The sequence below is a fragment of the Salmo salar genome, chromosome ssa10, assembly GCF_905237065.1.
Source record: "Salmo salar chromosome ssa10, Ssal_v3.1, whole genome shotgun sequence".
Lineage (NCBI taxonomy): Eukaryota > Metazoa > Chordata > Actinopteri > Salmoniformes > Salmonidae > Salmo > Salmo salar.
Window position 1 is genome coordinate 74,782,527 of NC_059451.1, and position 13,373 is coordinate 74,795,899.

General features: G+C 45.0%; 2 protein-coding genes and 2 non-coding genes across 6 annotated transcripts; all 4 read left to right on the forward strand.

The window, feature by feature from the left end:
• The first annotated feature begins 7,622 nt into the window (after positions 1 to 7,622).
• Positions 7,623 to 10,422, forward strand: rpl27a (ribosomal protein L27a). 2 transcript variants are annotated; one of them, NM_001141835.1, is given in 5 exon segments: positions 7,623 to 7,647; positions 8,215 to 8,278; positions 8,366 to 8,441; positions 9,083 to 9,257; positions 10,250 to 10,420. In NM_001141835.1, coding segments are annotated over 5 exon segments (447 nt in total). In that variant the 5' UTR covers positions 7,623 to 7,644; the 3' UTR covers positions 10,379 to 10,420.
• LOC123724989 (small nucleolar RNA SNORA3/SNORA45 family) lies at positions 8,609 to 8,738 on the forward strand. Its single transcript, XR_006757466.1, has one exon. It is a non-coding gene; the product is annotated as a small nucleolar RNA SNORA3/SNORA45 family (small nucleolar RNA).
• On the forward strand, positions 9,547 to 9,677 carry LOC123724988 (small nucleolar RNA SNORA3/SNORA45 family). Its single transcript, XR_006757465.1, has one exon. It is a non-coding gene; the product is annotated as a small nucleolar RNA SNORA3/SNORA45 family (small nucleolar RNA).
• Positions 10,423 to 11,660: 1,238 nt separating the features above from the next.
• Positions 11,661 to 13,197, forward strand: bca3 (Proline-rich protein BCA3). Of its 2 annotated transcripts, NM_001140745.1 has the most exon segments (5): positions 11,661 to 11,710; positions 11,961 to 12,170; positions 12,304 to 12,390; positions 12,478 to 12,588; positions 12,764 to 13,197. In NM_001140745.1, coding segments are annotated over 4 exon segments (498 nt in total). In that variant the 5' UTR covers positions 11,661 to 11,710; positions 11,961 to 12,014; the 3' UTR covers positions 12,908 to 13,197.
• Positions 13,198 to 13,373: the final 176 nt, after the last annotated feature.

Consider the following 13,373-nt stretch of genomic DNA (forward strand, 5'->3'; position numbering starts at 1 on the left):
ACACCTCCTCCTCCATGCTTTACGTTGGGAAATACACATGCGGAGATCATCCGTTCACCCACACCGCGTCTCACAAAGACACAACGTTTGGAACCAAAAATCTCAAATTTGGACTCTAGACCAAAGAACATATTTCCACCTGTCTAATGTCCATTGCTTGTGTTTCTTGGCCCAAGCAAGTCTCTTCTTTTTATTGGTGTCCTTTAGTAGTGGTTTCTTTGTAGCAATTCGACCATGAAGGCCTGATTCACACAGTCTCCTCTGAACAGTTGATGTTGAGATGTGTCTGTTACTTAAACTCTGTGAAGCATTTATTTGTGCTGCAATTTCTGAGGCGGTTAACTCTAATGAACCCATCCTCTGTAGCAGAGGTAACGCTTGATGGTTTTTGCGACTGCACTTGAAAAAAAATTCAAAGTTCTTGAAGTAATGATGGATTGCTGTTTCTCTTTGCTTATTTGAGCTGTCCTTGCCATAATATGGACTTGGTCTTTTACCAAATAGGGCTATCTTCTGTATACCCCCTCTACCTTGTCACAACACAACTGATTGGCTCAAACGCATTAAGAAGGAAAGAAATTCCACAAATTAACTTTTAAGAAGGTTCACCTGTTAATTGAAATGCATTCCAGGTGACTACCTCATGAAGCTGGTTGAGAGAATCAAGGCAAAGGGTGGCTATTTGAAGAATCTCAAATATAAAATATATTTTGATTTGTTTAACACTTTTTTGGTTACAACATGATTCCTTATGTTATTTCATAGTTTTGATGTCTTCACTATTATTCTACAATGTAGAACATTTTGAAAATAAAGAAAAACCCTTAAATGAGTAGGTGTGTCCAAACTTTTTACCGGTAGTGTAATAGCTAAACTGTGGTGAGCTCTGGCTGTGATGAGGTTCTGTACATGGTCCACTTAGTGGCAAAGGGCTATATCCCGTTGCAGTTGCATATACAGGTGTTGCCTGTAATTGCTGCAAAAGCTTCTGTCATGGACAGAGCAAAAACCCAAACAGGTCTTGTTTTTCAGACACAAAAACAATAACAATAAAAACAAGCCACAAATCACTTGGGGCGGCAGGTAGCCTGACGGGTAGGTGCATAGGGCCAGTCACCGAAAGGTTGCTGGATTGAATCCCTGAGCTGACAAGGTAAAACATCTGTTGTTCTGCCCCTGAGCAAGGCAGTTAACCCATTGTTCCCTGGGTGCCAAAGACGTAGATGGTGATTAGCCCTCCGTAGCTCTCTGATTCAGAGTGGTTGGGTTAAATTGGTAAGATATATTTCAGTTGTACAACCGACTAGGAATCTCCCTTAACTTTAAACATAACATCAATAACTGTCATGACTTCTGCCGAAGTCGATGCACCTCCTTGTTCAGGTGGTGCTTGGCGGTCGATGTCACCGGTCTTCTAGCCATCACTGATCCATTTGTCATGTTCCATTGGTTTTGTCTTGTTGTCCTACACACCTGGTTCCAATCCCATTCATTACATGTTGTGTATTTAACCCTCTGTTTTCCCTCATGTCCTTGTCCGAGATTGTTTGGTGTTATTGTGTTTCGTGTATTTTGTATAGGTGTGCGACGGGTTATGTTTACCCATGTTATTTTATGTATGTTGGTTTTTGTAGTTTGTTGTTTTCTTATTAAACTACTCCAATTACATCAAGTTGGTTTCTCCTGCGCCTGACTTCCCTGCCACCTACACCCACGACAATGACAGAATCTCGGACCACTAATATGAAGTCAGCAGGAGAGGGTACCCCGGACATGGAGGTGGAGTGCGTCCAGGAGAATGCGGAGAAGTTCACCTTTGCGCCGCCATGGATCGCGTTGTCCAGAATATGGACCGCTGGGAGAGACAGGGAGTTTTTCCAGCGCCTCCACCAGCCCAACCGGGGTCTATCCTGAGCGCCCCTTCTCAACCTGAACTCGGTGGCATCCGTCTATCCATGCCTCAGGGGTACAACGGAAGTGCTGCTACCTGCCGGGGTTTCCTACTCCAATTAGACCTTTTCCTGGCCACGGTCCACCCAGTTCCATCTGACCGTGAGAAGAGTTTTGCCCTCGTCTCGTGACTCACCGGGAGAGCCCTGGAGTGGGCCAGCGCTGTGTGTGGAGGAGGTGATGCGGCGTTGGACCATTATGAGGAGTTCACCCGCCGTTTTTGGGCAGTCTTTGACCATCCACCCGAGGGCAGAGCGGTGGGTGAGCGCCTCTACCATATGAGGCAAGAGACGAGGAGCGTCCAGGATTTTGCCCTGGAGTTTAGGACCCTGGCAGCCGGTGCGGGATGGAATCACAGGGCCCTGATCGACCAGTACCGTTGTAGTCTGCGTGAGGACGTCCGTCGGGAGCTGGCCTGCAGAGACACCACCCTCACCTTCGACCAGCTGGTGGATCTGTTCATCCGGCTGGACAACCTGCTGGCTGCTCGCGGATGTCCAGATCGGGGTCTGGTGGTTCCATCCTCCCACACTCCCTCTCCTATACCCAGGGAACTGGGAGAGAGGGTGCACAGGGAGACCGGAGGGGGTTCCCGAAAGCGCACCATCTGTGGCCGCAGAGGTCACACTGCCGGTCGGTGCCGGGTAGGTTCCTCTGGGAATCGAGGTAACCAGCAAGGTGCTCTGGCGCCACTCCAGGTGAGTAGGCACCATTCTCATCCAGAGCCCTCTGTTGCACTTATGTTTGTGTCTGTTACTTTTCCTGATTTTTTATTTTTTTTTCCCCCGCGTTCCCAGCATAAGGCCCTAGTAGATTCAGGCGCGGCTGGGAATTTCATTGATCAAGCTTTTGCTCATAGTTTAGGGATCCCCATTGTACCCATAGATGTGCCTTTCCCCGTTCACACCTTAGATAGTTGACCATTAGGGTCAGGGTTAATCAGGGAGGCCACAGCTCCTTTGAGTATGGTGATGCAGGGGGGTCACAAGGAAAACATTTGTATTTTCCTCATGGACACTCCTGCGTATCACGTGGTGCTGGGCCTACCTTGGTTAACTAGTCATAACCCCACTTTTTCTTGGCCACAGAGGGCTCTCACAGGGTGGTCGTGAGAATGCTCAGGTAGGTGTGTAGGGGTTTCCATTGGTGCTACTACGGTGGAAAGTCCAGACCAGGTCTCCACCATGCGCATTCCCCCCGAATATGCCGATTTGGCTCTCGCCTTCTGTAAGAAGAAGGCGACTCAATTACCACCCCATCAACGGGGATTGTGCGCTAAATCTCATGGTAGACGCTGCACTTCCCAGGAGTCACATGTATCCCCTGTCACAAGCGGAGACGGTGGCTATGGAGACACATGTCTCCGAATCCCTGCGTCAGGGGTACATTCGGCCCTCCATTTCACCCGTCTCCTCAAGTTTCTTTTTTTGTGAAGAAGAAGGATGGGGGTCTGCGCCCGTGCATTGATTATCGAGGTCTCAATAGAATTACAGTGGGGTACAGTTACCCGCTACCTCTGATCGCCACAGCGATTGAGTTAATGCACGGGGCGCGCTTCTTCACTAAACTGGATCTCAGGAGTGCGTACAACCTGGTGCGTATCCGAGATGGAGATGAGTGGAAGACAGCATTTAGTACCACCTCAGGGCATTATGAGTACCTTGTCATGCCGACGGTTTGAAGAATGCTCCATCAGTATTCCAATCGTTTGTAGACGAGATTTTCAGGGACCTGCACGGGCAGGATGTAGTGGTGTATATCGATGACATTCTGATTTACTCCGCTACACGCGCTGAGCATGTGTCCCTGGTGCGCAGAGTGCTTGGTCGCCTGTTGGAGAATGACCTGTATGTCAAGGCTGAGAAATGCCTGTTCTTTCAACAGTCCGTCTCTTTCTTAGGGTATCGCCTATCCACGTCAGTGGTGGAAATGGAGAGTGACCGCGTTGCAGCCTTGCGTAATTCGCCGACTCCCACCACGGTTAAGGAGGTGCAGCGATTTTTAGGGTTTGCCAATTACTACCGGAGGTTTATCCGGGGTTTTGGTCAGGTAGCTGCTCTGATTACCTCACTGTTGAAGGGGGGTCCGGTGCGCTTGCAGTGGTCGACTGGGGCGGACAGGGCTTTTAGGAAACTGAAGGCTCTGTTTACCTCGGTTCTGGTGTTGGCTCATCTGGATCCGTCTTTGCAATTCATAGTGGAGGTGGACGCGTCTGAGGCTGGGATAGGAGCTGTGCTCTCTCAGCGCTCGGGTGCGCCACCTAAGCTCAGCCCGGCGGAGCGAAACTATGATGTGGGGGACCCGGGAGCTGTTGGCTGTCGTCAAAGCTTTGAAGGTGTGGATACATTGGCTTGAGGGGGCTAAACACCCTTTTCTCATCTGGACTGACCATCGCAATCTGGAATACATCCGGGAGGCGAGGAGACTGAATCCTCACCAGGCAAGGTGGGCCATGTTTTTCACCCGTTTTGTGTTTACCCTCTCTTACAGACCAGGTTCCCAGAACGTTAAGGCAGACGCACTGTCCCGGCCGTATGACACAGAGGAGCGGTCCATGGATCCCACTCCCATAATCCCAGCCTCTTGTTTGGTGGCACCGGTAGTGTGGGAGCTGGACGCGGACATTGAGCGGGCGTCACGTACAGAGCCCGTTCCCCCTCAGTGTCCTGCTGGGCGTCTGTACGTTCCGTCTGCTGTCCGCGATTGATTGATCTACTGGGCTCACACCTTACCCTCCTCTGGTCATCCTGGGATTGGTCGGACGATGCGCTGTCTTAGTGGGAGGTACTGGTGGCCCACCTTAGCTAAGGACGTGAGGGTTTATGTTTCCTCCTGCTCTGTGTGTGCCCAGTGCAAGGCTCCTAGACACCTACCCAGGGGTAAGTTACAACCCTTACCCGTTCCACAACGGCCGTGGTTGCACTTGTCGGTGGATTTCATAACCAATCTTCCACCTTCACAAGGTAACACCACGATCCTGGTCGTTGTGGATCATTTTTCTAAGTCCTGTCGTCTCCTCCCTTTGCCCGGTCTCCCTACGGCCCTACAAACTGCAGAGGCTCTGTTTACACACGTCTTTCGGCACTACGGGGTGCCTAAGGATATAGTGTCTGATCGGGGCCCCCTGTTCACGTCAAGGGTCTGGAAGGCGTTCATGGAGCGTCTGGGGGTCTCGGTCAGCCTTACCTCGGGTTTTCCCCCTGAGAGTAACGGGCAGGTGGAGAGAGTTAACCAGGATGTGGGTAGGTTTCTGAGGTCTTATTGTCAGGACCGGCCGCCATTTTGATCTGGTCCTCTGCCTTTCTCTCATCGTCTTGATGCTTTCTAACCTACATAAATCACTGTACTACACGCTAAGCCCCTGAGATTTACTAAAGTTTTGTTTTTTAATAAGGGAATTAACCATTGCTAACCAAACAAAAATATAAAATGAAGGTGAAAAGAGAGAATAAGACAGGTAAAGTATATAAATCAAGACAGTTTCATGTACAGGCGACACAAACCACAACGTAGCATTTCCATATGAGGCAGCTAAGCTTCAGCTACCCATTTGACCTCTGCTGGCATCTCTTCTCTACACTCACTCCAGCTATGTCTGATTGACAGATTTCTCCACAGCAGACATTTTCACTTCCACCTTGGCTCTTAGGTTCTCCAGAAGCCTTCGCTGCTCCTGAGGGGCATCACTCATGTGTATGTTGGCAGTGGCATTGTCGTGGTATGACTGCAGCTGTACGTTGTTTGGGACCCCGGCCATTTGGTAAGACTGATATGTGTTAATTTGTGCATTGTCTATAAGATGTGCCTGCTGTATGCCTACAATGGTCCAAGCCATCATGTGACTATTTAAGTGGGATTGGTCTGTGAGTGATGGTACTACTCTTTGGTGGGGTTGGTGATAATGCTGGTGCATTTTCACAGGGGCCACAAACCTGCAGGTAGGATTGTTAGTTGTATGATGGGAATGGTGTTTGTTGGTGCACTTTTTGCCCAACCACCTCTTCTTGCAGAGGGCACACACTCTGGACTTGACATGACAGTCTGCACAGCACGCCAAAATAATAGTAAATTCACTCAGTGTAAAATTGATTATTGTGAAATCAATAACTCACAGGCACCTCCTGTAGATGGAAATGTAGTAGGCTGCATGTGGCTTACCGTAGAATGACATATTACAACTTACATTTTAATAGGATCTCTGTGTGGCTTACACTGTTGAACTGCTTGTGATGTAATACGACTGAGAACAACATCACAATAAGATAAATATGCTATACTGTATGTTAATCTTAAACAATACAGGGAAGTAGGCTACAGCATCACATAACGGAGCCTTAATATGAAGCCATCATCTGAGAGGGGCTACTAGTCCTATAGTCCCCTCATCAAAACATATTAGTAACATGTCCAAAAAGCAACCTCTTTAAAAATGCATTACAGAGAAAATCACTCACGTGTTCCATCAAAGATAAATAGAACCAGTGGGTTCAGTGGTGCCTGGAGAAGTAGACATACTCTAATTTTGCCAATAATGTCCTTGACAGCCCACCTGGCAAAGGAAGGTGCACTCTGTAAAAAAATACTATAAGAAACAGTGACACGTATTCTGAAGGACCTAAAATGATAAATCCTATATTGGTCTTTCAGTCAGGCCAACCCAAGATGTACTGTGCAGGCTAATAGTAGGCCTATTATTGAAATAGATAAATGAGGTTGTCAACGGAGTCAGAAATTCACAGTTTTCTGAGAAAAAAAATTTATTCAGGTTTTTGCTCTTAAAGTCGCACTTTATTACAAGTCCACAACAATGTTTAAACCACATCAGGTGACCACTTTTGAGGTCTAAGAAAAATCTAAGTCTGTAAGCACCAACACTGTTGTTTGGTTAGCTGTCTTTCTGTAGTGCACATGAGATGGCGTTTGCAAAACAAATGGCCACTGGATTGATGCAAATAATCATGATATAATTCTGCCAGGTAGAATTTGACTCAATCATGGACACTTACTGACAGTTGTGGCTGCTTCACGTGATGTATTGTTGTCTTACCCTTTGTGCTGTTGTCTGTGGTTAGTAATGTTTCTACCATGTTTTGTGCTGCTGCCATGTTGTGTTGCTACCATGCTGTGTTGCCATGTGTTTCAATGCAAAAATAACTTGGGTTGAATTTGGTGTTCGTCTTCTTCTATGATATCATGGCGGTCCGCAAACAACCGTTTAAGTGCATGCCGCCAACTACTATGCTGGAAAATACGATAAACCATGGGCTGCCCAATTATGTACTACCAGGAAAATAAATGAACTTGGTGTTACTCCAATTGAAATCTTTGCTACAGTCTCTCTCTCTCTGCACCATGTGTGACATAAACAGATCATAGAGGAAATACCCCATTAAATATTTCAGATTAATTAGAAATTAGACTGCCTATTGACTTTTGCTTCGCTTCAGTTTGATACAGGACTACAACAGTTAATCATTTGGCTTTAGTTGGGGGAAAAAAACGAATTCGCATTCAATCTAATTCAGGAATGAATATTACTGTTTCATTAACGAGGTCAAATGGTATGTTTATTCTGTATTCCTCTTGGTGTCCGTCTGATGTCGCTGTTGGTTTCTATGAAAGTTGTCGGGCCGTAAATCTCGTACAAAACCGTGAGATTTCAGATTCGCGTTCCTCTTTCAACTCTCCTCCAAGATGGTAAGTGCTGTCGTGTATACTTCTGCTGTAAAAATTAGGTTTAAATCTATGTCCATCCTGTGTTGTACGAGTAGAAAAATTACAAATTTGTTTAGTTGTCTTATATGTTATAGACATTGTCCCTATCCATTGTCATTATTAAGGAGAATACGGTAGAAAAACGTTGTAAACCGGCGAGCTCTCCCGAATGTTGGATACAGGCCTTTGCTTGGTAGCGACCCACTTTGACCGTTTACTGACAATGTTACAATTTCGTAAATCTTATTTCTGTCACGAAACTCAAGTGATCTGTCCTTGTAAAATATATGTCGAAATACTTGCAACATTAGTCATTATGACCACATCTATGTTGTGGTAGTTTAGTTTACTAGCTAATCCATTAGTCGTTCACGTTACCTGCCATAAGTAGGGCAGCATGAAAGCGAAGCTCGAGCGTATGTGTTCTATTTATCTCGTTATTGCGCCCGTCATGAAGTATTCTGTTTGGTTGTTGACATGGTTAAATGTCTCCTACATGTTGTCCAATCATATTTATTTTGTTATCCTAAAGTAAATTATGTATTGCAGCCTACCAAGAAGACCAAGACCAGGAAGCTCCGAGGGCACGTCAGCCACGGACATGGTCGTATCGGTGAGTTGCGCATGGTCGACATTGGTGATACTTGTGGATAGTAATGGTAGCTATTGCAAAACGTGAGAACTGTTTCTCTCGTCCTAGGCAAGCACAGGAAGCATCCTGGAGGTCGTGGTAATGCCGGTGGCATGCATCACCACAGAATTAACTTCGACAAATAGTGAGTGGAGTACTTTACCGTTTCTGTTTTAGTAAGAAACTATTTAACATTCATTGTGAACCGTTACTGTAGGTGTACACTGCATTGTTTGGTGGCTTGAGTAGTAAGAACATTATCAATGTCGTTTTTTTTAGAGGGAGTGATCCTCAGCATAGTGTGTGATGCTATCAGAGACTCAGAGTCTCATCTTGACAAACACCATTGTCTTGGTGTGCTAGAGTTCTCTAAGAGTGAAGACTGGTCCTATTCACCGACTGGCCCCTCATAGGCTTGTCACCCACATGGGCAGTTACAAGTGTTGATATTTTTGCCAACACCTCTATATTAGTCCTATAAAATGTTTTTTGCTCACTTTACTGAAGGCTGTAGGATTAAATCATTCCTTGTCGCATTCATTTTGTGCAACAGGTTGGCTTGTCATGCGGTGAAGTTACTATTGACAACACATACAATGTCCTGTATTTATTTTTTGTTGATGGGTTTTGCTTTCTGGTGGCTTTTCAATCCCACCACTTCTGATGTCATCTATTGATTACATTGTCATGACAGTGTTAAGACTGTGCTTCAACTTCATCTCCGGTAAGAATTTGGTGTAATACAATATGCTTGACGTGTCGTGTCTGGTCTCTGTGCTTCCACAGCCATCCTGGGTACTTTGGTAAGGTGGGCATGAGACACTACCATCTCAAGAGGAACACCGTGCACTGCCCAACTGTCAACCTGGACAAACTGTGGACGCTCGTGAGCGAGCAGACCAGGCTCAACTACGCCAAGAAGCCCGATGGCCCTGCACCCGTCATTGATGCCGTGCGCGCTGTAAGTATCTTCCCCAGAGAACCATATGTCTGGTCCCCAGGCGACGGTGCTGGTTCTACATATATTCTCCCTTAACTGTAATGGTTTTTGAAGGTAGATTCGGCTTTATTTGAGGAACAATTTGACTTGCCTCCAGTTGTGGCAATGTAAAAAAAAAAAATGAATATGACCAGTCTACTCAACAGGCCTTTTATTTAGCACAGTGCTAACACCTTATTCAGGTAATCATTCCCCTGGTTAGTGGCTTATAAATAGCTTTGTGTTCAGTATGCCACACGGAGTGATGCTGTCAGAGACTCAGAGTCACATCTTGACAAACACTGTTGTTTTGGTGTGCTAGAGTTCTCTAAGAGTGAAGACTGTTCCTATTCACCGGCTGGCCCTGTAATAGGTCAATCGGCCACATGGACAGTTACAAATGTTATACGTTGTTGCCAGGACTGTTCTAGAGCCATGTTTGAGCAGGAGCTCTTGGCCTTTACACTCTCATGCAGAATTATTTAACTTTGGGCTGTGGAGAACTTGCTTGTGTACTAGCTGGCCATTCAAACTAAACGGCTGTAATGAAATCCCTAATTAGAGGCTTGCACAAATGACGGCCTGCTGCGGTTGTTGAATAACATGGGCTTCTTGACCAGTAGCTCCAGGGTGTCAATGGTTTAGACTTAAATCAAGTTTGTTGTAGCCATGCTGACCTCTGGCACTGAATCTTAGACTGGCATTGGTGTGAAAGGAGCTGCTGTGAGGGTTTATCAAGTGGATATAGATGGTAGCAAGTAGTTTGAGATGGCCATGCATGTCTTTAAGGTCTGAAGTCTGTATACTTGTGTAACTGGATCTGCTGCCTATTGTTTTGGAATCATTCATTTAGCAGATGCAGCATGTAGGGCCATGTACTTAATAGGACTGACTTTGTGGGAAGGTGGGCGACTCAATGAGATGTCAAACTTTTTGTGTAGATGTGTTAAGCAATGTTGGTTCTGTCTCCACAGGGCTACTTCAAAGTGCTTGGCAAAGGCAAGCTGCCCAAGCAGCCTGTGATCGTCAAGGCAAAGTTCTTCAGTCGACGGGCAGAGGAGAAGATCAAGGCAGTGGGAGGAGCCTGCGTGCTGATGGCATAAGCTCCTGTCAATGTTTTTTGCGAGAATAAACTGTATAAATTGGATTGGCTTTGTCTTGTGGTCTGTTGAAGATGTAAATGTTGTCTGAAGGTTCTCACACATTGTTAGGTAAAAGTTGTTGCCCAAGGAACTGAGAATGTATTGATTTACTGCATAGAATGCCTTTGCCATTGGTCACTAACCCTGTTCCTGGTAGCTACAGGGTGTGGGGACTTGTTCCAACCCAACATGTACACATCTGACTAGGCTAATTAAGGTGTTAGAGCAGTGGTTCTCAATTCGTTTTGCCTCGGGACCCAATATTGATAGTAACTAGCAGTTACATACCATTTTATTTTGCCTGTATTGAATGTTGAACTCACTGGTTTAGGACTACAAAATTTGCTAAATAGTGCTAATAGCTCTATTGAAATGCAATGAAATTGTTCAGAGATTGAGTTAAGTTATACATAGTCTTGGTTTTAAGATCAGATGTATTTTTTTTTCATTACATTTATACTCGCACTGTAACACACCAGTTGAGAATTGCTGTGTTCAAGACATTGCTGCCTGGACAGATTCACTCATCTACAAATTGCCTTGAATACATTAACTCTAGCTAATTGGATGAATGAAGTGTCAGTGGTTGGCTGGGTCAACCTGTACCCAAATGGTTTTGCAGGACCAGGGTTTGATTACTGGCGAAGCAAATATGTATTTTCTATTTTACCTTCATTTATCTAGGCAAGACGGTGAAGAACAATTTCTCATTTACAATGATGGCCAAACTCAGATGACGCTGGGCCAATTGTGCGCCGCCCTATGGGACTCCCAATCATGACCGGTTGTGATACAGCCTGGATTTGAACCAGGGTGTCTAGTGGCACCTCTTGCACTGAGATGCCGTGCCTTATACTGCTGTGCCACTCATTTGGCAGATATTTTGATCTCTAGAATTGTTTGCTTTAAGTTGACATGCCTATGTAGTTTGGGTATTTGATATCTTTGTGAAAGTGGTCTGTTACATTATATCAAAACAACCTAAAAGGGAGAACATTCGTGAAACTATTTTGAACCTAGACATTATTACATCCAGCATTCTAACCATTTTACAGCACATCAATTGACGATTCAGAGCATGAACAATGCCCATTTTTAAATAATGTTCTGTATTTGACAATTTATATGAAATATTGTGACACTTGCCATAATACAGAACTACTTTGCTGAGAGAATGAGCTTGTTTGAACCAATCCAGATAAGGGAGGTGCCCTAGACCGGAAATGTGACGACGTAATCTTTACGGCAAGTTTAGTGCGCGCAAAAGTAACCAAAACAGGCGCAAGTGTTTGGGTAAGTAACTTTACGTGAATAAATTGTTTGTCTCGTCCACACAAATTCATACGATAGGATGGAATTAATTCATGTTCAACATTATATTCTCGAATTCCTAGGGATCTAATCGAGTGCTCACTGCACGTTCTCTGTCATATGTATGGTATGCACCCACATAACTAGAGCGCACTACAAACCAAGGGAGGTTGTGACGTCGGCGTTGTGTCACGTTAACGGTATTCTACAATGTTACTCCTTGTCATAAAAGGGTCGTTTGTCGGTGTCTCGGGTACGGCAGAGATTTGACTCCCATTGTTTTCACATGGCAACTCAAGCCTGGCAGCTGGAGTCATCCCTGCGTCGCTCCGCCAGAATAGGCCTGGGAGTACTGGAGCGAGCGTCGAGAAGGAGCGTAGACTGGACGAGTGTGAGTCCGTCTCCCAATACAACACCAACGGATGGCAACGCCAGGAGTGAGGTAGACCTACGTGTAATTGTTTTTATGTCTTCGCTATCGTCATTTCTCTGATTTCTTTGAACTATATTGACTAATGAGTAGTTTTGGAAACTTCTATGTGTCTTTATCATATCCCAAACTGTCCATATTTTAGGTTCTGGGAAACTCAGCCCACACAAGCCTGGATGATGCTTTTGAGACCATAGCAGAATTCATGGCTCAGACAACATATCAATGCAAGGTATTGTATGTGTTCCAACCCAGTCCTATTGCCCTTATTTGGTGCACGCATTTGTGAATGCTGGGTGAATTTTTGTTTGTTTTACAGAACTTTTACATGTCGGAGACTGAGCCTATGGAAAATGAGAGAACCCATGTGTGCAGATACCATTCTCAATCTCACCAATGCCCAGGGACCTCACTGCAGATCAGGAAACATGTAAGGCAACGTTACAGCCTTTAAGTGCAGCAACCTGTCATATTGTACATTTAGAAGTTTAGGACAGATCCCATACATTCAAATGGAGAAAGTCAACAAAAACATTCCATTTGAAATGGCTTTACTTGTCATAGTCATGTGTTTGAGATACTAAGGTATGCTTGTGTTTTTCCAGGCACGGTCATCACCTGAGGATTTCCACATTGAGGTGTCACCAGGTACCTATGCGATTACCGCGGGAACGCAGGACTCGCAGCAACAGACCCGGCTAGTACGCATTAATGCAGGAGAGAGTATGAACCTCACCTTTCACCTCTAACCAATCCCCTTTGACCGTTCTGCTACAAATAACAAAACTGTCCAATCGGAACGTTTACATATGTATTTTCAAGTGAGTCTTGTCTTCTGGATGAATTTTTCACTTTAGAGCGACAGTAATACATTTCTTAATTTGCTGCTAAATGAGAAGCCATATTTTGATGATCTGATCAGGATTACATTTTTTTATATTCAATTATTTATGTCAAATGTCTGCCTAAATGCATCACGTAAAGCACTAATTATGTTTTTTACCATATCAGTATAATAAAGTATATTTTATATCAATGATCATTTGTTTTTGGCACAGTTTTTCTTGTCAACTCAAGCAGATGTTTAAAAGCCCACCTCAGGGAAAGTTGTTGCACCTATTTCGAGTAATTCCTGTCCTAAAGCGTACATGCTTGTTTAGGTTCCACCTAGAAGACTGACGCAGGCTGCTAATACGCATTCAGGAATTGGGGATG